A 25650-nucleotide genomic window follows, 5' to 3' on the forward strand; every position below is an offset into this window, starting at 1 on the left:
CTGCCTGCTGCTCGCTGCTGTCCGCTGGCGACAGAAGAGGGGGATGAGAGTGGTGAGGTTCTTGCCCTCCCACTGCTCTCCGAGCCCTCTTCGGACCCGGAGAAAGAGGAAACTGCTCTTTTATTGAGAATTTGGGTACCGCTGGCTGCTGGGCCAGCGGCGGAACAAAAACAGAAGGAAACAAAAGATTCTCCACCCGGCCCTCCTCCGGGGGAAGGAGCGGTGCGGTCACCACCTCCTGTAGAGCAGTCCCCTCCATCTCCGGGTCGCCCGTCCTAGGGCCGCTTGGACTTGGCCTTGCCACCCTTCTTCTTGGGGGGTGGCGGGACGGGCTGGGCGCTCCGACCGCGACCGGCTCCACGGCGCCGCTTAGTCGGAGGCTGCTGCTGCTGGGGCGCGGGAGCGGGGGCGGCCGCAGGGGGGCGCCCTCGGCGACGGGCAGTCTGAGGTGCTGCGGGCGGTGGTGGAGCAGCAGCTGACCGCCTCGGCAGGATGTGACTGATGGCCTCAGACTGCTTTTGTACAGTCGAGAACTGTTGGGCAAAGTTCTCGACCGCGTCGCCGAACAGGCCGGTCTGGGACACGGGGGAATTAAGAAACCTGACCTTGTCGGTATCCCTCATGTCCGCGAGACACAGCCAGAGATGGCGCTCCTGGACCACAAGTGTGGACATCGCACGACCCACTGACCGCGCCGTAACCTTCGTCGCACGAAGCGCGAGGTCCGTCGCAGCACGAAGTTCCTGAAGAACTTGTGGGTCATGACCACCCTCGTGCAGATCCTTCAGTGCCTTGGCCTGATGGACCTGCAACAACGCCATAGCGTGTAGGGCAGAGGCAGCTTCCCCACAGGCCTGGTAAGCCTTGCCGGTAAGATCCGACGAGTGCTTACAGGCCTGGGAAGGGAGAGACGGCTCCCCCGCCAGGTGGAGTTAGGGCACAGTTGCATAGCAACGGCCCGTTCCACAGGGGGTATGCGCGTATAACCCTTCGCTGCCCCGCCGTCAAGGGTGGTGAGGGAGGAGGACCCACCGACACGGTTTCGGGCAGTAAAAGGTGCCGTCCACGTGCCAGTGAGCTCTTCATGCACCTCCGGGAAGAAAGGCACTGGGGTGGGGGGCTGAGAACCAGCCCTTGCCACCCCGAGATACCAATCGTCCAACCTCGAGGGTTCGGGACACGGTGGAGGATTCCACACGAGCCCGACCCTGTTGGCGGCCCGGGAAAGCATAGCCATCATTTCTGGGTCTGAATCGGGCACAGCTGTCACTCCCGAGGGAGGCAGCTGCGCCGAATCGTCATCCCCAGAAGCGTCAGGCTCACCCTCCGATGCAGCGATCGACATCCGGTCGTCTTGGGGAGCTCCGAAGGATACGGATGGTACACACCTCTGGGGTGGTCCACCGCGCTCCCCTGGCAGCTCTACTGGCTGCGGAGTGCAGGAGGGATGAGGGTTCCTAGGGGGTTGGTTCCCCGAAGGAAACGCGCTCACCGTGATCCTCAGGACACCAGTGCCGCCGCCCGCAGCAACCCTCTGAGGAGGATTGGAACGAGGCAGCGGCACTGGGACTCCGCCCCTTTGCAGGAACTGGAGTCTAGACCGCAACTCCGAGACGGTCATCTTCCCACAATGGGTACATGACTCGTCCACAAACGCCGCCTCAGCGTGCCTTAAGCCCAAGCACGCGATACAGCGTTGGTGACCATCCCGAGGCGCCAGGCAACGACCGCATCCAGCAGCACACAAGTAGAACGACATCTTTAAAAAGACGCGAACTACTCGTGTAAGCTCTTTCAGGGACTAACTCTCTCAGTGCCGAAGCACGCAGGGGAAAGCCGCTGCAGCACAGACAGGGAATGTGCAGCCTGTCGTGTGCACTCTCTTTGCAGACGCTGCTCTTACCAGCTGTAAGAACAGCCTTTTAGCGCTCTTAAAGCGCACCGTCACCAGCCGTGAAAACGGCCTTCACGCTGATACAGAGCTTTTTTTTTTTGCTCAAATAAAAAAGGCAAAAACGAAAGCAAAGAAGAAAAAATCGGCCCCGCTGCTGTGCTGTTCCTCCTGCACCGGACGAGAAGAGCAGTCAGAGAGAGAGCTGGCTCGTTGAAGTCCGTCTTCATACACTCGCTCGTAGAAACCACCGTGTTTGCTCAGTAGTTCGGCTCCGAAGCGAAAAGCTGAAGATGCAACGCACCTGCTGCTCATTATATACCCGCGCTGCGAGGCGAGCAGCTGATGCAGATGATTGCATGCCAATGTGCATTGGCTCGTTTAGTTACACTCGAAGTAGATTGGCCTCTCTGGCGAGATTCCTATTCCTATTCGTCGGTCTGTCCGACGTACGTCGAACGTGACCGACTGAATGGGAACCTGGATTCCTTTTCATGGGAACTGTTAACGCTACGTCATATGACGTTATGGGAACCCTCTGCGTTCCCATAACGTCATATTATGTAGCGTCTCATTTCCTTATTCAGGGAACCAGGGTTACACAAGTAACCCGAGACGTTTTCAGTTGTGTTAGTTAACGTATAGAAAATAAACATATTTATAATCACAGCATTAAAGACTCTCATTTTTTGACAATAGTACTGTGGACTTAAGTCTTAAAATTATATATTTTTTTATCTGACTGATGTTATTTATTAATATATCTGATACTATTAATTTAAATTTTCTTCAGCTTTTTGTACTAAACTTAGTATGAAATATGCTTTCATGAAAAGTGCTACTTAATATATGTTATGACCCATGTTGCTTGTTGAGGTTGGACAGTTTCAGTTTTTTGGATTCGTGACATAATTTATCGTTCAAACTCAAAGTAAGTGGTTATTTGGCAGGAAGTTTGAGGCTGATCTCAGTGGGAGAATCTTCTTAAGCAGATCTAAATCTTTATGTCTAAGACAAGAATCAATACTGTGTAATTAACTTATGAGGACATTGTCCTTTAACAAAGAGGATACATGATTCAGCCAACTTGGCATTGATCTAAGGCTGTACAAATTATAACACACAGGACGAGACTTTTGGATGGCAGGAAAGTAAAAAAAGAGGTAGATGACATGAATGTACAAACAATTATGTGCAAGTATTGTGCTTTTAAAAGTTTCAATTGAATAGCAAAACTTGAACTTGCAAAGCTTTATTAATTGTATATAGAGGCTAAGGCTGGTAAGATCATGTCATGGACAATAAAATGTTTATTGAGATCTAAGATAAAAGAGCTTGATGTACAATGAACACAAACTATAACTTTCAGAACTTCCTCCCCAGTCCTCAAATACAATTTAAGGAAACTTTGACTGTGCCACTCCAAAACCCTTCCTGTTTTTCAACCATTCTGAGATAGAATTGCAGCAAGATATTGACCTCAAACATAAGCATGAACCAACTGTGCTTCAAATAACAGACGGTGTAACATTGTTCAGAAGAATTTTCTGATACGGAGCAGAATTTATAGTTCTATCAAAAAAACTCCACTTTTGTTTCTTTTCATAGTGGCATGATGCACATGATTTGATTAAATGAAAGACAAAACAAACAATAACATCTGACCACATACAAAACAAAATAATTAAACTGTGGACAGTCAATGAAGACTTTTTTTCTTCAACAGCTTGACTAATAATTCAGTTCTTTACATATGATGTAAGATGAAGAGATTGGTCGCAGAAAATTAGAAATTAGTCGCAGACTAAATGTTTTCGAATGAGTGTCATTCAGCACACAGCCTTGTATATATGCTGAAATCACACATTTGTATGAGTTCAGTGACAAAAGAGATAGTTTAACACAATAGGCTATTTTAACTAGCTTAATGTGCAAGTTTGTCAGCAGCTTCAGTTCAATTAGCAAACAGTTAGAATGTATGCGGCAAGAAATGTCACATTAAACAGACACAAAGAAAGACAAGGCTTCATGGTGCTTCACACACACACACACACGCGCGCGCACACACACACACACACACACACACACACACACACACACACACTGTCACAAAACATCAAGTCTAGTATTAACACTAATTGTCTGTGACATCATTTTATGTTCCACTGTAATTTAAGATTCAAGACATACTTTGAAATCACCTGCCAGTGGAATCAGACTGAGTTCAAAATTACTGAAAATTAACCTTCACAGAGCAAAACATTTCTTTAGACATGTCTAAGCAAAATTAATTGTGTAGTCATTTATATGAGTTTAAATGATACCCATACATATTCTACAGACGTTGTGAAATACTGTACATGTTACTCAATAGTGCACACCTCTGCTCCTACACAGCCTCCATTTTCCAATTCTTTTAATTGTAAACTCAAAGCTGAACAACTGACACAACAGAAAAGAAACCATTCACAAAACTGATATGATATATAGCAGATTCAAAAGAAAGCTTTGCTTTATTTGATTTTATGAGCAGCAAGAGCCAATGCAAATCCACATTAAAGAAGCCTAATGACCATTTTCTTATTAGTATCATTTTGATCTATGATACTTTTTCATGTCTTTGTGGTTTTTCTCTCTTGCTGATTATATTTTTAAATGCCAAGAGCACCCAGTTCAGATATTTAGCTCCACAAAAGCCTTTTGCTAAATATTTGCTGTGTAATACATGAATTGTGTGCCTCCTCTGACCTTTATTCAGTGTCATTCATTCTTCTTTCACTTTCACTGCATCTTCCAAGCCACATGAGGTGCATGTGAAACAGTGATACAGACAAGTTACATGCACTTTATAAATAATCTCATATTATGATTGACTGTGTTGCTAACAAATTTTTACTTTAAATATTTTAAACTTAAACTAGAAGACTAATTGACACAAATACATGAGAGGAATGTGTTTTATTTGTTTCATTGATGCATATATAAATATTCTGATATTGTGAAATCTGAATTCACTTTATTATTCTGCAACAATTTATAATTATTTCCAAAAATACTCTTCAGACATTGTAACTAGAGAGACAATTTCTGATAGTCAAATATAGACAAATTAAAGTCTGGTTTAAAAAAAAAAATGTGAATGACATTATTGTAAAAAAAAATTATTTTACAAACTAAGACACATGTTAAGTTGGCGGTTGAATATGTGTAATAGATTTGTCAAAAAAATTGGGCATTCGCTCATTCTTCATGTGCTCTGGTCTCTGTAAGCGTGCGATTTCGAGTTTTGCCCAGGCCGTACCTTCTTCTGTCCGTGTGTGTTGTTGTGTTCTGTGTAGCACACAGCTTGTGTTCTTTCATCAGTGAGAGCTCTCATTGGCTGCATGTTTGTGTCATGTTTTGTTTGAGCACGTCTTGTGATTGTGTTCACTGGCCATGTGCTCTTGTTAATAGGTGTGTTCGACATCGGCTGCAGCTGGATGCAATCGATCAGCGAGAGTTGCCGCTTATAGTCGGGGAGGATCTGAAAACGGAGACGTGAAGTCGGACACTTTCTGCTTCCCACAAGATTGTGCTGAGTTTGCATACTTTAATCACTTTCTGTACTGCTTAATACAGCATCTGCATGTACAAGAATAAAGTTCAACATAAGCATATTTAAATACCAAAGAAGTGGGGTCTACATTTTTTATCAGTTTTATTTTGATAAACATGACGCAATTAAACATCACAACTACATGAAAAGAGCTTATACTGTTATATAAATATACAGATTTGTGAGCATTAGTGGAACTGAAGGTTTCAGAATCAACACAAAACACACGTGATCGTTGTCATGCGGTGAATCCGGCCAATTGTGGAACAGATGTGCCGTCATCAGATCTCTGGAGAAGCTGTGCAGGCTGACTCAGCCGAATCGCTCTTGGTATTTTGATGTCATGGTATTTTGATGTCATGTGCCACAGTCACATGGCGTCGGCGCAGTCTCAAGACGATTGGTCTGCGCAGCGCTGTATGAAGTTGCACAAAACTATTAGGTGTGTTCGAGCTAATGCGGCGATCAATCGGTCAAATATTGCATTTATTTCACTTCAGGTGTGATAAAGTATGCAAGCGCAGCACGAGCGTCACTACGGGAAGCAGAAAGTGTCTGACTTCACCTCTCCGTTTTCAGCTCCTCCCCGCCTGCACACGGCTACTCTCGCCGATCGGTTGCATCCGGCCGCAGCTGATGTTGAACACACCTATTGTCATGTTCGGTGTGAGCACATGGCTTGTCATGTTTGTTTCTATGTGTCATGTGCTCTCCTGTCTATTGTCTTTAGCCCGCCCCTCTTGTTACCTGATTATTGGTTTATTTGCCCCACCTGGGATACCCCTCTAATTTCCTCTCCTATTTATTCTCCTTATGTTCTCTTTCCTGCACTAGTTTGTTGTCCAGCTGCTTGTTTTTGTTTTATTTTTTATTAAAAATATAAAACCATTACACTCTGCATTTTTGAGTGCTCACTTATCCTTCACCACAACCTTGACACCATCGTAATTAAATTCAATCTTCAATGCATTTCATTTTTATGACCGTAATGAGGTATTGTTGCATTTTGGAACCCCTAATAAACACGCACAGAGCTACACATACCTGTCCAGGTGCAGCATTTTCACAGAGGAGCGTCTCGTACTCAATAGCAAACACTGGAGCGTTGTCATTAATGTCCATGACTGTGATCAGAGCGATTCCTCTGCCGACCAGAGATGGGTCCTCTGACACACACAAAAACACAGTTAGCATCAACAGCTATCACCACATAGAAAGTGTATATTGATTTGTGTTCTAAGACGGGTCAAAAATATGATGTTATGTCCAGTGTGTCACAGTTCATGGATTCACTTACTCGCCCTTGTGTGTTTGTTGTGGGTGTTGTGTGTGAGTGAATGATTATGTGGGCGTCACCCAATATAGTCTTATATATATTATATATTTTATATATATTATATACCCAATATATATTGTGCGTGTCTTTATGTGGTCTTTGTCAGTTCGTTGCAGGCTGTCCGTGTTGTGCACTCTGTTTGTCTCTTCCTGGCTCCTGGATTCCTGGATTGTCGTCGTGTGCCCTGCTTTCTGGGTTGGATTATCTCTGGTCTCTGATACCCGCTGTAGCCCTGCCTCACCCTGCTCTGATCACTCTGCACACCACTGACTCTGCACGCTTCAGTCTCTGCATCGACTGTCCATTTGGAGTGAAGTTATTGTACAGCGAATTCTGTCAATAAATATTGTTATACTTGCAGTTGGATCCTCTGTCTGTGTTCTTTTCCTGATAGAACGAACTGACCAAGAATGGATCCAGCAAGGTCGTCGGATCTTCAGGAGTATTTGAGCAAGAGCACTCAATGGATGGATCAGCAGGACGAGCAGGTGATGGCCACTGCTCGTGCCGTTCAGGCGTTGGTAAGCCGAGCTTTCTACCCAGGTTTTACATCTCTCATCTCCTACTGCGCCAGCTCCACCGTCCCACCCATCCGCCAACATCAACAGTCAGCAAGAACCACGTATTCCTGCGCCAGAGAGGTATGCTGGAGAACCAGATGCTTGTAGAGATTTTTTAATGAAGTGCTCTATTTATTTCTCTCTGCAACCTAATACATTCTCTTCTGAGGAGTCTAAAGTAGCGTTGGTTATGACGCTATTGACTGGACGTGCGGTGCTATGGGGAACAGCGGTGTGGGAGAACGACCATCCGTGCTGCTCCTCGTTCCACGCCCTGTCACAGGAGATGAGGCAGGTGTTCGACCATTCGGTGGTGGGACGGGAGGCCGCTCGCAAGCTCGCGGATCTGCGACAGGGAATTCAACCAGTTTCTGACTACGCCATCAAATTCCGCACCCTGGCGGCGGAATGCAACTGGAATGAGGAGGCGCAGTGGGATATGTTCCTGCATGGGTTGGCCGACCGTGTTCATCAGGAGATCTACCCGTTGGATTTGCCCAGCAGTCTCAATGGACTTACTGAGCTTGCGCTACGATTGGATGGCCATTTACAGGAACGCGCTGAGCGTAAGAGGCCAGTAGCGCGTGTTGAAGAACTAGATGACGTGGGAATCAGTGTAGGTAACACGGTCGGTCGATCCTGAACCCATGCAGGTGGGTAGAGCTCGGCTCTCCCGGGAGGAGAGGACACACCGGATGCAGAAGGGACTGTGTTCGTACTGTGGTGGAGCTGGACACTATCTATAGGAATGTCCTGTAAAAGGCAGAGCCCGACAGTAGGACCGAGGTTACTGTCGGGTGGTCTTTCCCTGGAGAAATCCTCTTCTGCGACACTCCTCCCAGTGAGATTACAGTGGGTATTGGGGCATCACAACTGCCAGGCTCTGATCGACTCGGGGGCGGAGGGTAACATCATGGACTACGGTCTGTCCGCGCGGCTGCACATACCCATCCGTCCCTTGGAACATGCCATTACTGTTCTTGCCCTTAACGGACAGAGACTACCCACCATCACACACGCCACGGAGATGTTAACCGTCATCACATCCGGTAACCATACTGAACAGTTGTCATTTTACATTTCCAGATCAATACTCCATCCTGTTGTTTTTGGACATCCGTGGCTGGTGGAACACAAGCCCAGGATCGAGTGGGGCCAGAGATCCGTGGCAGAGTGTAGCCAGTGCTGTCATGCGTCTTGTTTGTTGTCTGCTTGTTCTTCTGTTTCTCGTTCTGTGTTACAGGAGGAGTCGGTGAATCTGTCAAACGTGCCTGAGGAGTACCTCGACCTGAAGGAAGTGTTCAGTAAGTCCCGGGCTGCTTCACTCCCTCTGCATCGTCCCTACGACTGTGCTATAGACTTAAAGCCAGGGTGTTCTCTGCCTAAAGGCAAGTTATATTCACTTTCTAATCCAGAAAGGGAGGTCATGGAAAAATACATTTCTGATTCTCTGGCAGCTGGAATCATTCGCCGCTCTTCGTCTCCCGCGGGGCAGGTTTTTTTTCGTGGGTAAGAAGGACGGGTCGCTGCGGCCGTGCATTGATTACAGAGGACTGAACAACATCACGGTAAAGAATACTTATCCTTTGCCGTTGATGTCTTCTGCCTTTGAACGGCTGCCGGGCATGTCTCTTTTCATGAGATTGGACCTGCGCAACGCTTATCATTTGGTCCGCATTAGGGAGGGGGATGAGTGGAAGACAGCTTTTAACACCCCTAGAGGGCACTTTGAGTACTTGGTTATGCCTTTCGGCCTTTCCAACTCGCCCGCCGTGTTCCAAGCACTCGTCAATGACGTGTTGAGAGACATGTTCGATCAGTTCATTTATGTCTACCTGGACGACATATTGATATTTTCTTCTTCTTTTCTCCAGGAACATGTGCAACACGTCAGGTGAGTGCTCCAGAGGCTGCTAGAGAATGGGCTTTTTGTCAAGGCGGAGAAGTGCGTTTTTCATGCACAGTCAGTTCCTTTTTTGGGTTATATCGTGTCATCCGAGGGGGTGCGCATGGATCCTGACAAGGTTAAGGCTGTGGTGTATTGGCCAATCCCAGATTCCCGCAAGGCCCTGCAGAGGTTTTTAGGATTCGACAATTTTTACCAGCGTTATATTCGCAATTTCAGCCAACTAGCCACTCCTCTGACTGCCTTGACCTCCCCCGCAACGGCGTTCAGGTGGTCGGATGCAGCAGAGGCTGCATTCTCCAACCTCAAGAGCCGCTTCATTACGGCTCCCATTCTCGTCGCCCCTGATCCGTCACGTCAGTTTGTGGTGGAGGTTGATGCGTCAGAGGTGGGGGTAGGTGCAGTTCTATCCCAGCCGATAAGATGCATCCTTGCGCGTTTTTTTCCCATCAAGTACCGTACTGGTCCGCTTGGACAGCACTGCGGCCGTTGCGTACATCAACCATCAGGCTGGTCTACGCTCCCGTCGCATGTCGCAACTCGCTCCCCATCTCTTGCTATGGAGTCAGAAGCATCTGAGGTCGCTTTGTGCCATTCATGCCCCAGGTGTGCTCAACCGTGCAGCCGACGAGCTCTCACGGCAGCCTCCACTTGCGGGCAAGTGCCGGCTCCATCCCCAGGCGGTCCAGCTGGTCTGGCAGCACTTCGGCGAGGCCTAGATAGATCTGTTTGCCACCCCAGAAACTGCCCACTGCCAGTGGCTCTATTCCCTGACCGGCGGCATGCTCGGCACAGATGCCCTGGCACACAGCTGGCCCCGGGGCCTACGCAGATATGCGTTTCCCCCAGTGACCCTTCTCGCACAGCTCCTGTGCAAGGTCAGGCGAGGAGCAGGTCTTGTTAGTGGCTCCATGCTGGCCCACCCGGACCTGGTTTTCGGACCTAATGCTCCTCACGACAGCCCCTCCCTGGCCGATTCCTCTGAGGAAGGACCCCCCGACTCAGAGACAGGGCACCCTGTGGCTCCCGCGTGCCGACCTGTGGAACCTCCACGTGTGGTCTCTGGACGGGATGCAGAGGTTCTGAGTGATCTCCCGCAAGTGGTCATAGACACCATCACTTCCGCTAGAGCTCCTTCCAGGATCCTCTATGCATTGAAGTGGAACCTCTTCGTTGCATGGTGCTCCTCTCACCGAGAGGACCCCTGATTATGCTAGGTCAGATCTGTGCTTTCCTTCCTGCAAGAGGGCCTGGAGTGAAGGCTGTCTCCGTCCACCCTCAAGGTGTATGTTGCCGCTATCGCCGCACATCACCATGCAGTTGATGGCAAATCCTTGGGGAAGCACGATCTGATCGTCAGGTTCCTGAGGGGGTAGAGGAGACTAAATCCGCCTCGCCCTTCCTCAATACCCTCTTGGAATCTCTCCCTGGTTCTTACATCCCTCAGGGGTCATCCCTTTGAACCTTTGCAATCAGTCGAGTTAAAAGCACTGTCCCTTAAGACCGTCCTCCTGGTTGCATGGGCTTCGCTCAAGTGGGTAGGGGACCTGCACGCATTTTCGGTCGACGAATCTTGCCTGGAATTCAGGCCCGGTGACTCTCACGTCATCCTGAGACCCCGGCCCGGATATGTGCCCAAGGTTCCTACCACTCCCTTCTGAGATCAGGTAGTGAACCTGCAAGCACTGCCTTCGGAGGAGGCAGACCCAGCCCTAGCTTTGCTCTGTCCCGTCTATGCTCTGCGTGTGTACGTAGACAGAACGCAAAGCTTCAGGACATCAGATCAGCTCTTTGTCTGTTACGGAGGCCAGCAGAAGGGAAAGGCTGTCTCCAAGCAGAGGATGACCCACTGGATAGTGGATGTCATCGCCCTGGCGTATGAATCCCAGGGCATGCCTTGCCCGCTTGGGTTGAGAGCCCACTCCACCAGAGGAGTGGCCTTTTCCTGAGCGCTGGCTCATGGCGCCTTGCTGACAGATATCTGTAGAGCTGCGGGCTGGGCGACACCTAACATGTTCGCTAGATTCTATAGCCTACGTGTAGAACCGGTATCTTCCCGTGTACTCGCTTCCACTAGCCAGTAGACGCGTTGAGCCCGCTCTAAGTGTCGGCTTGCAATGCCGTTCCCGGCCCCTGGGCCGGATACGTGCATCTTTGACTCCAGTCGCGTTCCCCGCTTGGCAAACCCTGTCGAGTTCCTCCGCCTCCCCTTTCAGCTCGGACATTGCGGAGTGTCTGGGGCCAGGCCAACATCTGTCTCCAACGTCGATGGTTGGCTGGGTTCCGTATGTTGCGACCTCGTCGGTCACTACTGACGTACGTCGAACGTGACCGACTGAAGGGGAACGTCTCGGTTACGTATGTAACCCTCGTTCCCTGAAGGAGGGAACGAAGACGTACGTCCCGTCGCCACAGTTTCGGTACCCTCGCTGTTGTGCGGACACCTGTTGCCTCCTCAGCGAAAAACAGAGTGCGATTGCATCCGCTTCCTATTTATATCCCCTGTTGGGGGCAGTGTGCATTATGCAAATATCGCATGCCAATCTCCATTGGCTTGTTTTAGTTCTCTCGAAGCTGATAGGGCTCTCTAGCGATATCCCAATTCGTCGGTCACTACTGACGTACGTCTCCGTTCCCTCCTTCAGGGAACGAGAGTTACATACGTAACCGAGACGCTAGTTATTTTGTTGTGAAAATACATAATGTAATACATACTGTTAACAATCAACTTACATACATTATGTATTATATCAAATGCCTGCAGAGGGCGCCAGCAGCTAGGTGATTGTTGTTGTTACACTTCTTGCTATTGTCTAAATGCTTTAGATTTTGACACTATAAATAATATATTTAAAATTAATTGGATCAAGCACTGTCTTTGTGAAAATAACCTTCCATGGTTCTTTATTCCCAATCTAATCTTCAAAGAATGTGGTGGTCTTAATTTTCTACTTGCATATGGTTTTAAATGCACTAAACTCCCATTAAGTTGTCTAATTTTCACAAATAAGCTTTGAATGCGTAGAAATTAGTCTACAAACACAATTTCTCTCCCCATTCCTGTGTAATTTGGAATAATCAATATATATTATTAAAAAACAAAAGCATTTTTTTGGAACGATTAATTTGACAATAGTTTAATTTTTGTTACAGACTTGATAAATCATTCAGGTGAATTATATAATTATAATGAATTTGTTAATTATTTCAGAACAAATGTATCTTCTAAAGAATATTTAAAACTCATTCATTGCCTCTCCCCAAAACTTAATCTTATAAAAACCGAAAAGATGTATAATCCTGTAATTGGTTCTCTTCCTGCTCTGACTGTTGGGGGCCTTTCCATTAGGGCTAAAAAATGAATAATATGTATATCAGAAGAATATTAACCAGAGAAAAAAGTGCTTCACCTAAGGCAATGGTGAAGTGGAAACATTATTATCACTCCCTTGTTTTTCAGAATTTGTGGTCAGATATAAATAAATATGTAATTCCTAATAAAGTCAAAGAAACTCATTTTGAAATAATAAACAGATACTATCCATTTAACAATTTTATTAGTAAATTTAAAGAAGGGTTTTCGCCATTATGCAGTTTTTGTAAAGAAGAAAGAGAAACAGTCGTACACTTATTTTTCAGTTGTAATTATACCAAATTATTTATTATTTTAAATTTGTCACTATAACTGATGTAATGGTCTTGTTTATGGATTGTGATACTGGTTTATTGGAATGGATAATATAATTAAACTTCTTATTCTATTAGGGAAATATCATATACATAATGCAAAATGTATATCAACAGTACCAAACAGTAGACTATTTTCCACTGATTTGAAGATTTTTTTTTATGACTCTCTAACTTCAATACAGAACAATCGAAAAGCTGTTAAGACATCTAAGCTGTTGAAAAGGATACTTAATGTATTAGAAAAATGATTGATTTGTGATATAAAATGCAGAATTTTTTTTTGTTTTTTGTTTTTTTTGTTTTACAGATTCAAATGTCTTTGTATTCCCCTATTGTTCTCAATAATAAAAAAAATAAATAAATAAAAAACTTCTTGCTATTGTTGTTACATCATGATCAAATCATTTTTTAATATTGGCCAAACAACATTTAATTCAAATGTCCACTTAATCTTAAATATTTGGCCTGTAATATTTGATCATCTTTATGATATAAATGCTGCAGTCACTGTAATTTCATATTATCAAAACATGCAGAGTCAGAGCAAGGGTTTAAACTTTTATTTTGAAACTGCGGTGAACATTTAGAAACAAGTATTCTCCTGTGTTAGCGTAGGTTTATATATGATAGCACTATGTTATGCTATATTATCATCTTTTAAATTGTTTAATATATCGTGAAGCCTTAGAAAATGGTCTAATTATGATTTTACTTTTTATTTAATATTTAAAAAAAATATTAAATAAAAAAAAGCAATCAAAATTAATTGAGGAATCGTGAAATCTGGCTACAAATATCTTTACCATGGTTCAAAATCCAATGCATAGCACATTAAAATATTGAAATTATAGCTATGAAAACATTGCATTAGTATCAAATCACGTTCAATTAATCTCAACATTAACTATAATAGTCAAAAATATAAAGTTCCACAAGTTTGTGAACATACAGTACCAAAATATGATGCATTTGATTAACCTTGTTTTCTTTTCTTTTTCGCTTCTCAGCGCCAAAGTGCTGTTGTCAGTATGAGGTGGGGGCAGGGCGAAGTGGAAATAGCGTGTTGCGTGCGCTTAAGTTAACTCTTTTTAATATCTATGTTTCTGTTTACATTTATTTTTAAGTTAATATTACTATACAATAGTAATATTACTATATTACCTACAGAATATTAGTTTATTTATATATTTAGACTTTTTAAATAAAAATCCCCCTGGGATTTGGTGCCCTACGCAAACTGCGTGCTCTGCGTATAGGGAGCAGTGGCACTGATTATAAATGATAATCAAACAACAAAAGAAAAGCTTTAATAAGGATTAATCTATGTTTAATTTAAACAGTTATGACTATGCAGAGTTATTTTATATTTGATTATTCAATTTCTGTGGTATTTTTACTTACTACTTACTACCTGAAAAATATAGGCCTATAGCATTATTTTATTTGTATCTTTAAATATTTTTACCGTGGTATTTGACTTTGGTATTGAGTATTGTGCACTTTTGGTGGTATTGGTACCAACTACTAGATTTTTGGTATCGTGACATCCCTATTTATTACTAAAAAGTTTTAAGTATTACAGAATGTTTTAATAAAGCTAAAATGTTGTAAAAACCTATAAAAGGCTATACTATTCCATGTTTGAATCATATTTAAATTATTAAAAGAGTTTCCTTTCTGTTGTCTATGGTCAAGGTTTATAGCGATTTTAAGAAGTAATAATTAGTAACGAGTTGAATTACTTATTGAGTAATTAAATTACTTTTCAGACAGAGTAATTAGAAAAGTATTTTAAATACAACATTGATGATGTAATTAGTAATTAGTAATTAAGTACTTTTTTGAAGTAACTTACCCAACACTGGTTATGTCCAATCCTGCTCCTGGAGGGCCATTGTCCTGCACACTTCAGTCCCAGCCTGCTCCAACACACTTGCCTGGAGACTTCTAGTGAGTCTGAAGAGCTTGATTAGCTGGTTCAGATGTGTTTAAATGGGGTTGGAGCTGAACTCTGCAGGACAGTGGCTCTTCAGGAGCAGGTTTGGACACCCCTGGTCTAGACTGTGATGATTTTCTGACAAATAAAGACTTTTTGAAATCAGAATTGTAGTTTTGTAGTTTTGTATGGTTGACTATTCATCCTCCTGCATAGTCCAATAGTGAAACCAGTTTATCCTTATCCAACTTTATCTCGAGAATGTGTGAATTAAATTTTTGGAGAACTTAGAGCAACTTTCCTGTCTGACCTGTAATAAGGAATTATGTTATTAATGACGTTTAGTGAGTGTGGATGAAAACACACCAAGATTCTGTGGAGTCTTTCTCCTTGAAAGTGTTATTATGCATGCGTGTCACCTCGCGGCATGACATTTGCATAATTAAATGCAGAACAATTGTGTATACACGCCTTAGTCAGCAGCTCAGCTCATAGTCACAGCTGTGACCCTGAGCTATAGGTCACAATCAGTCCCAGAAGAACACATTCACATTCAAGTGCTCTATTGTCCTGCTCAGAGGGCACGTGTGATTAGAGGAAGGGCATGTAAACTGTGCCATAGCTTCCTCAGGAATCACATTTGCCAAGCAACTTAGTCATAATGGTGTGGACTTGTATTGTTCCCAGATGCAAGAATTCAAAGAGTAAATGTTTACTGATTTACTTTGGGTTTCCAGTGAAGGATCGTAGATATGGAGAGAACGCTGCGACAGAGAATCTGTTCAACATTTCAAACAGGATGAATATGAAAACAGTGTTTTAGGGAATAAAACTGAAAGAAACTGCCATTTTGTCAGTTCTGCCGTCACATACAGGTAGGAAAACTATTACAAACTATTACAATAGTGTTACATTTTTACCAGAATACTGTTTATAAATTAGACAAAGCAGGGACGTGCACAGACATTTTGGGGGGCAGGGGCTCAAATGTAAAAAAGGGCACTTCTCATAATTATTTATTTAAAAAAAATAATAAACCCTTAAATATATTAAGACAACTCTGACTTCCCTTACACTCATGCAATTGTTTTATACTCCACAGATTTCTACAAAATAATTAGTTCACATATAGAGACCATGGTCTTCTTTAGTATTCACTAGGTTTATCACAAGAGATGTCAACAACAACTATTTTCAAGCTATATTTAGAATAAATGACTGCACCTAGGAGAGGGACATAGTTTCACTAATAATTTGTTTAAATTAATAAATCATTTTAATTTTTTTTTGGTGTTATTGGAATACTTCTTTCATGGAGTGGACAATTTTAAGATTGTGGTCCATTTTTGCTGCCATGTCTTTTACTCTAATGGAAAGAAAACGCAACCCTAACCCTACACATTTAGATGGTGCTTGTTTTAAACCTACTACCCTCCATCTATTTGCATCTGTAGATTTATTCTAAATTAACCAAAACAAGCTAATCTGCATATTTAAACACATCAATAATTTGTTTTCCTGAACTGTGAATGCTTAATGCATTATATATTATAACAAATGCCTGCAGAGGGCGCCAAAAGCGTGCTGATTTTTGTTGTTAGACAGCACAGCACGATCAAATCCACGATCAAAGCCAACCATGATTAAAAATATATTATTAGTTAAATAATAATATTCAGCCACTTCTTTGTGATAGAAATGCTACAGCCACTGTAATTTCTTCAACAAGAATATGTGGACATCAAACATGCAAAGACAGAGCGAGGGTTTATACTTTTATTGATGTATTATCATGTGTAAGCGTAGATTTAAGAATAGCATTATGTAGCTAATGCTGTATTATGATTTTTAAATAGATTTAATAAACCATGCATCCTTAGAAAACTAAAAAAGTTCATGTGCGTCCATGGAATGGTATTGACAGCCCTACAGATATCTTCACCATGGTTCAAAACGCAATGCATAGCACAGTAAAATAATTGAAATTATAATATAACATAAATTAGTATCAAATCAGGCAGATGCGTTGATGGTGGTCAAACTATTAATGCAGCCTTACATGTATAAATAACCTAGTCTGGCTATCACCAGACCAAGCTCAATTTAAAATTGAACATTGGTCTGGGGAGTTTGCTATGTATTTCCTACTGCACAAGAGGCGTGATCAACGAGCATTAGTCACGCAATTGGATAGTCCTTCAACCAATCAGATCAACGATCCGGGTGACGTACTTTGCAGAGCAATGCGAAAACTCCAGACAGGTTTACCGTGTGTCTCAATCAGCTCCCTAGTTAAGTACTTTCATGATATACTGATTCGCGGAATATAGCCGCCCTAAACTACGTCACTGTCATGACAACCAAAAAGAATTCCAGTCAGCTCAGGCGGCACGAGATTCAAGAAGCAGGGAGACGAAACATATAGAGCAAATAATAAAAATATTGTCTACCATCAAGGGGCATTGAAGTAAAAGAGTCCTGTACTCACATCGTGAAGCAAACCACCAAAATAACAGCAGAGAATCGTTGTATGTCATCAATCGCTGTTTGTAATCTTCCTATGAAGAGACTGTCGGATCAACGCTCTGCTACATTTCTCTCAGATAAGGTAAATGCTTAACACAATCGGCGTCACTGTGATTGTGCATTGTTATTTTGGAGTGATGGTCGTGCGAGAGACGGGTAGATCAGATAGAGTTTGAAAGCTGCTTGCCGTCGCTTCTCTATCGTCATCGTGTTATACCCGCCAATAGCGAGCAAGGTGGATAAGCCAGTCTGTGATTGGTTCCCGAGATGCAGCAGAATTGAATGCACGGGTTTCCAGACTGAGTTGCCGAGCGAAATCAAATCGCCGGCAGATCAGGCTGGGTTTACCTAGACTATAAATAACCCTTAAATAGCCAAAACATTCAGGTTTGTGAACATAGGCTAGCCTACCTGAAAGAAATGCACAGGATGCATCCATAGGGCTTTTTTATTTTTCGCTTTTCATCGCCAGACAGCAGTTGCATTTTCGCGGGAATAGTTGTCACAAGTTTTCAGCCAGCAGCAAACTCGAGGTTAGGTGTGGCGGGGCGCGCGTGCGTGCGGGCATGAATGGCGCGTCACGGAGTGAGGGCATCTGAACTCGACAAAGCCGACCTGATATAGTATTTTTTTTATTTGTTTTATTCAGTTAATATATTTGTTTGACAGCTAAGCTGTGAGCAAACAGAAATATATATTAATTTATTAAAAAAAAAAAAAAACACCCTAGAAAAAAAGGGCACTTTCTCTCGAGGAAGAAAAAGGGCAGGTGCTCAAGCCCCTTTTTTGTCTATGTGTGCACGTGCCTGAGACAAAGTACAAAACTATTTGAACAATTTTACCCTTATAATAACTTTTGTAATAACCCTCTGTCTATCCGATTGTATACAAAAATGCAAAAGTACCATTTGCATTTTCACGAAAGCCCTGGAGCTGTCAAAAGAGTTTTGCTGACAAATAAATGGGAATTTCTTGGTCCAGGTAACACAGAGAAACAATACAAAGAAGGTACACTTTTAGTAATTAATTAAAAACTTTTTATTGTCTAATAATTGCATAAGATCATACCGTGATTTTGATGTTAATTTACTTAAGAAGCATTAACCAGCGTTTGGCAGAAAAAGAATCTGTAATGTTTAGATCAGCAGATTTCAGATTTCCCCCCTCAGATATAGCTTATATTATACTCACGGTTCTCAGTGGCAAATATGGTGATATTGTGGACAGAGTTGATTTCCCTGTCTAGAGGTTTGGCTGTGCTGATGACACCAGACAGGGCATCCACATTGAAGAACCGCTCCAGGTCCGTATTACGGTCTATGGAGTACCTGGACACACCAGTAATGAGTCTTTCAATCATAACAAGGAAAATAAGCTCTTCTTTATTGGATTTCTTCTTTTCTTATTTATCATCATTGGCTCTAACCTGGAAAATAATTCACCTGCTTAACTGAAGCATGACTAAAATTATTCACAGATGCTTTTGTTCCATAAATTTAAATTTAAACGAGAAACATATCCTCCTATGTTGTTATTAAACAAGTACAGATATTAAATCCAAAGCCCAATCACTGATCTAACTCAGTTTCCTTCAGTCACAGAGAGGCTATTCTCAAAAAAATTAAATAAGCGAGTGATTTAATTTTTTGATTGAAATGACAGATAATCAGGTTAAGTACTCGATCTTATTCATTCCTGTTTGAAATCTTCATGAATAAAATAAGCTTGTAATTCTTCACTACAGAAACTGTTGGCATGACATTAATCTTAGTTAAATAGTTTCAACAAATGACAAATCTATTTGAGGAACAAAACAAATGTCATTATTCACTAATAAACTTTCCCTCCAATGAAGCTCTAAAAAAATGGCACGTTGATGCAATGCACATGTAATAATTATTAATTATACATGTTAATTCTAAAAAATAAAAAAATAAATCACCAAGTGATATACTTCATTGGTGTATCTGCCAATACTGAAGTTAGCCCTCTACAGCACAGCGTTGCCCTCAGGCAACGGAAAGTTTTCTTAAGCCCTATGTTTAGTAAATTTTTCTTTAAATGATTACAACCAATTAGAAAGGTTGAGAAAGTAACAAATAACAGTCCAGTAAAGTGTTGGAGTCAATATCAAACACCATTAAGAGGTGGGACGTCCTGTTCTAACACATGGTCACAGGAGCACATGGTGTGAGAAGACGGCAATATTATTTGCTTTAGTAATCTTATTTAAAACGACATGAACCGTACATAAAAAATATGTGTGCGTGTATGAAGGTGTATAGAAGCCTTTTGTCAGGTTTTATGAAGTTTTTTTATTTTGCATGTTCAGAAATTCAGTTTTTCTTTCCGTTGCCTCAGGGCAACGTTGTGCGATAAGGGGTACATTTCGAGGAGGTTTTAGACAGTACCTCTCATTGGCCACAATGTATTATAAGAAGGGAAGATGCAAGGTTCCTGGGTGTGCAGGAACACCCAAAGTAATATGCAAAAATTGTAACATACACCACTATGTCACAGCAGAGAAGAACTGCTTTTTGAAGTTTCGTACGGAGTGAAATCTTATTACATGAAGTACATTATATGGCATAGCACACTACATGATACAGACCTATGCATGTATCAAATTCAATATATCAATGTCTTTCAAGTGTTTTTCCCTTTTTACTTAATGATTTCTTGAATTTTTATTTAAAAAAAATTGATTTTGATGATAATTTTCTCTATGACTCTGTACTATTGTCGCACAATGTTGCCCTGAGGTAACAAAAAAATATTTTGGGGTTGGGGGAGGGTGGGAGGAATTTTTTATTTATTTATTTTTTATCGATAAAATGTTCCCAAATGAACCAAAAAATGATGTGGAATATTTTTTTTTTTTTTTTCATGTGCCATCAACATGTGTGCAGTAGAGGGTTAAGAAAACTCTTCAAAATCTTCAGGAATTTTTTGGGTTTACTCATCTTATGGAAAAATGTGTTGTATCAACATAATTGATTGTGATAATTGATATTAATTGTCTGTGTTCTGCATTAAATAAAAACTTTTATAAATAAAAACTTTATAAATAAAACTTTCCACTAAACAAAGTTTCCAAAACAAATTGTATATAGTGAAATGAAAAGACTTCATCAAAGTCACCAAAGAAAACACCAGTCACTCTAATGGTGACTCCAAACACAACACTTTTACAAACAAACAAACAAACAATAAATAAATAAATAAATGTGTGTATGTATGTATGTATGTACATACAACAATTTTGGTCAAATGCTTTGACCAAAAACACAAATTCGAGTCATCAGACTGTCAGACTGTTGAACCAGAGATAATTCTCCTCATTGGCCTCTCTGTTTCTATGTGCACTGAACACAGAAGGGAGTGATTAAATTGATGCACAGATATTGATATATATTGATATATAATTATATAATTATAATTATATATATATATATAATAATGTGTAATATATAATAATGTGTATATATATATATATATATATACACATATTTCAAAGTTTTATACATTTGATAAATCAATGTTTTATCTGACAAAAAAATGTATGTTGGATTTTCTTTTCAGAGAAGCAGTGCACTAGTATAGATTCATGTGTGGTTTTTGGCCCCCAGTCAGTGTTCTGTTCAGAACTGTAACATATATGGCTAAGAGGAAAAACGAAAATAAACAGTGATATGAATCACTTTAACATATTACATAGCACACAAATAAATGAAGCGTTTACCTGATGGCACTGCTGGACGAGTCTGGATCACGGGCTGAAACCGTTCCAATGACAGTGCCAACCTTCGCCGCCTCCGACACCACCATCTTACTGATCAGGGCTGAGAAGACAGGTGGCTCATTTACATCTTCTACAATGACCTTTACAACCGTTGTATCACTGAAGGGGCCAAAGGTCAGAAATTGAGGGTCAATATTCCGATTAGTGGCTTCAATCTTCAGAGAAAAACTACGTTTAGTTTCATAGTCCAAAGTCTGTAGTAGAGAGAGAGAGAGAGAGAGAGAGAGAGAGAGAGAGAGAGAGAGAGAGAGAGAGAGAAAGAGGAAGAGAGAAAGGCAAGTACATTTAAAAAGACAGAAGACATGCAGTGAAGGAGAAAAGGAGAAAAGCAACAAACATAGCAAAAATAAATTCTTAATCTGTGATTGTGTCTTTTCATATAAAAATATCAAGACATTCTTAAAACAAGAATGTAACACTCTGCCCAATCAACAGAGTCTACAAAACATAAAAGGGTTCTCATCTAATTAATTGGTTGTTAAACACACAGTGTATATAAATATAACATACAAATATTAAACTAAAATGATCACTATGTACACAAAGAGTGGTATTAAAAGCAGTTAATCCAGTGGTTCAGTAGCATAAAAACGTTTCTGTGTTTCCACCCATCTATATAAAATTAATTCAATGTGGTGTAATTATAAGACTGAAGGTGACATCCTGGAAAGGAAAGAATCACCAAGAGTGTATTCCTCAATCCAGGCCATTGATGATTGTCAACTTGATTGTTTTCAAAGTTCACTACTTCACTTCCACTCTCAAATGACAGATGGGCTATGTCTGAATGTTCATACTTCCCTACTTCATATAGTGGGTGAAACATAGTATGTAAAAAGAGTAGTCTGTCTGAATTCACAGCACTCATAAAACAGTAGGCAAAAAGTACTAGTATGTCAGAGCAAAAGTGTGGAAAAAAATGTGGTACATCCCGATTACATTTTATAATAGAACATACTTTAGTGAAGTACCTACTCAGAGAATATGCGATTTCAGATGCAGCCGTAGACTCACAGACAAACACACACATACTTACTGACAAACACACACATACAGTAGCCAGCACAAATGTCAAGTGGGATTCATTATGTACACTAATTGATGTTACATAAAGGACCATCACTTCAAAATAATTAAATATAAAACTAGACCTCTGAGTAATACTGAAGATATTGCTAAAAATTACAGCAACACTTACCCCTTTGCCTTTCAGACGAGGCTCGTATTTAAATGAGTCTAGCCCTCAAGATTCCTGTTATAAAGTAATGTAATCGTCTGGTTTTAGTCAGGTTTCTGTCAAACATAGGTTATGATTTGTAATCATATCATTTACAAAGGATGATTTTGTAGAAAGGGGTCTAATATTAAGCAAACTGAGCTTTATCATTTTTTTTCATCTGTATCATATCTGTTTTTTATTTGTTGAACATCAAGTAAATTTTTACCCTTAAACTGGTTTGAGAGTTTTTTGTATTTACTAATTTGGGGAACAGACACAGTCTTTATGTGATGATATATAGGTGAAACAATGTCTCAATGTCTCAATGTGTTGGGATTTATCTGACTTCTGTGACTTCCTGACCTGGGCCCAAGTTAGTCAAGGTTCATCTCTAAGACTATGTGCCATATTACTAGAGAGAAGAGCAGCATCAACCTAGGATGGATGAATGCCATCTCTTTTCAACAGGTCAGGTCAGCCCCAAAAACTTTTCCAATAGTCTATGTACCCTATATTATTAAGCGGACACCACTTAGACAGCCAGCCATTGAGTGATGATAGTCTGCTAAGTATCTCATCACTTCGACGAACAGGAAGGGGGCCAGAGCAAATTACAATGTCTGACATCATTATTGCGAGTTCACACACATTCTTTAATGTTCATTTTAGTGATCTCCGACTGGCGAAGATCACTAAAATAATAATAATCCTAGAAAATAATTAGGGCACTTTCAACAGGATTCTCAGTGGGTGCATAATTGAGTGGGGAGAACCTGTTTGATGTTCTAATCGGAACAGAATAGCGGTGTTTTGCCCTGCGACTATGCCGTCTCACAGTCACCCAGTTTCCCTGTTGCACGGGCTCTAGTCGCATCCAAAGCAGTATCTAAAGCCCTTGCATTCTTACTATCTGGCATTCTTACTCTGAATAAGATAAGATGCTGCCAGGCACGTTCAGTAGTCAAAGAGCGACTGGTCGCTGAGAATGTGTGAACAAGTGTCAGGATAAGTCTGACACAGAAGTGTTTTGCATGCAGATGTGCTGTACTGTGGGTGCATATGGGCAGCTCTTCACAATATTGCACATAACAGTGTGTTCCCTGTCCCACTCAACCCAAACCCCTATTGCAATGATGACCTGAATGAAAATTACCGCAGTCATTTCTGTATTGATTATTGTCTATAAATAGCACAACACTGCACATTCTGATGTGAGGCACACTCATTTAAGTCTTGAAGTCTCTCTAATTTTTTTTTTTTTTTTTTTTTACTCCGAAAAAATCATCATCTTAATCACAACACATTATCACTCCTAAGATGTGCAGTGTTGGGGGTCTCATGACCAGAGTTGGGTCAAACACACCTGAACAAACTAAGTGAGGTCTTTTGGATGACTAGAAAGCTATAGGCAGGTGTGTTTGAATAGGGTTGGATGTAAACTCCACAGGAAAGTGAATCTCGAGGGCCAGAGTTGAGAACCCCTGTCCTATACATATACACATAGTCCACAAGACAAAATAAATCAAGCATCACGTTAGTTCAGGCAGGCCACGTCAGGCAAGCTTGCGTCGGCCGATAGTCAGCTGTTGCTGATGTGTACCAATCTAGTTTCAACACCTTTCATAGCGGGCCATTTAAATTCAATTGCTTTGCTGCTCGCAAATCAAACTGTCATTACTGAACTTATAACATTTGTATGGCTGCAGGCTAATTTAACATTGGCAATGAGAAATCTGCTATTCTTAGCACAAGTAAACATATTATTACTCACCATGTCTGATCTGGATTCAGACGAAGAACAGGTTCAGCTTTTCTTAGAAAACGCCATCGAAAATATCTATCCTGACAATGCTCCAACTGTGCGCAGAAGCTTATAGCAGACTGGCCAGCTGAGAAAATTCTCATGACGCTGTACAGCCTTAACATCTCAGAAATGCCCGCGACTCCTTCAACTCCAACAACATCCGGTTCCAGGAAGGCCAACCGGAAGGGGCCAATGAATCTAGGACTCAGCTTCCTACAGGGCAGGTGCATCCTGATGTCCCGGGTCGACAGCCAAACCTTCTGTCCCGGCTGGTAGTTGGGTGCTTTGGAACGTCGAAGGTCAGCTGTCATTCTGCACCTGCGTAGGGCTCGTTGGAGTTGGAGATGAGCTGAGTCCCAGACCCTCTCGCTCTCCCTGAACCAGTAATCCACCGCAGGGACATTTGACGGTTCCCCGGTCCAGGGGAACAGTGGGGGTTGATAGCCGAGTACGCACTGGAAGGGAGTAAGTCCAGTGGTAGGTTGTCGGAGGGAGTTCTGGGCGTACTCGGCCCAACCCAGAAACTGGTTCCAGGAGTCCTGGTGGCCATGACAGAAGGTCCGTAGGAAACGGCAGATCTCCTGTATCTTCCTCTCCGTCTGCCCGTTTGTCTGGGGATAGAGGAGAGGCTTACGGTCACACCTAGGAGCTTGAAGAAGTATTTCCAGACTCGTGAGGTGAACTGTGGTCCACGGTCAGATACAATATCTTCGGGCAGTCCATAGTATCTGAAAACACAGTTAAACATGATCTCAGCAGTTTCCATTGCTGTAGGAAGTCCTCGCAGGGGAATCAGACGTCAGGACTTAGAGAACCGATCCACCACCACCATGACACAGGTGCATCCGTCGGAAACTGGAAGGTCCGTGATGAAATCCACTCCTAGGTGTGACCAGGGGCGGTTGGGAATGGGCAGAGGTTGTAGTTTCCCGGAGAGAAGATGATGAGGGCTCTTCGAGACGGCACATTCCCTGCACCCTTGCACGTACCTCCTGATATCAGCTGCCATGTTGGGCCACCAGAAGTGCTGTTTCAACAACGAGAGGGTTTCATTGACCCCTGGGAGGCCAGTGCCCAGTGACATGTGTGATGCGTGAATGAGGGGAGTGCACCATGTCCGGGTGATGTACTGCAAACCTTGGGGACAACCCGGCGGGGTGTTGGTGGAGGCATTGGACTCAGGCAGTGTTTCTTCGGACCAGGCGATGGGGTTAACAAATAATTTCTCGGGGAGTATGGGCTCTGGGTCGTTGGTACTTTCGTCAGGTCCATGAATACGGGAAAGAGCATCAGCTTTTACGTTCTTAGATCCAGGTCGGTAGGAGATTGTGAAGTTAAACCTGGTGAAGAAGAGAGCCCATCTCGCTTGGCGTGGATTCAACCTT

The 25650-nt window shown here is 42.3% G+C and overlaps 1 protein-coding gene across 1 annotated transcript in view; it reads right to left on the minus strand.

Moving 5' to 3' along the window:
- LOC125258098 (cadherin-7-like) overlaps positions 1–25650 on the minus strand; it is an 88632-nt gene that overhangs the window by 21630 nt on the left and 41352 nt on the right. Inside the window, exons 7-9 of the mRNA XM_048174936.1 lie at positions 21183–21436; positions 18632–18768; positions 6531–6652 (exon numbers count right to left, since the gene is read on the minus strand). Of these exons, the coding sequence (XP_048030893.1) occupies positions 6531–6652; positions 18632–18768; positions 21183–21436 (513 nt within the window). The remainder of the gene's footprint in view (positions 1–6530; positions 6653–18631; positions 18769–21182; positions 21437–25650) is intronic.

The sequence above is a fragment of the Megalobrama amblycephala genome, linkage group LG22, assembly GCF_018812025.1.
Source record: "Megalobrama amblycephala isolate DHTTF-2021 linkage group LG22, ASM1881202v1, whole genome shotgun sequence".
NCBI lineage: Eukaryota > Metazoa > Chordata > Actinopteri > Cypriniformes > Xenocyprididae > Megalobrama > Megalobrama amblycephala.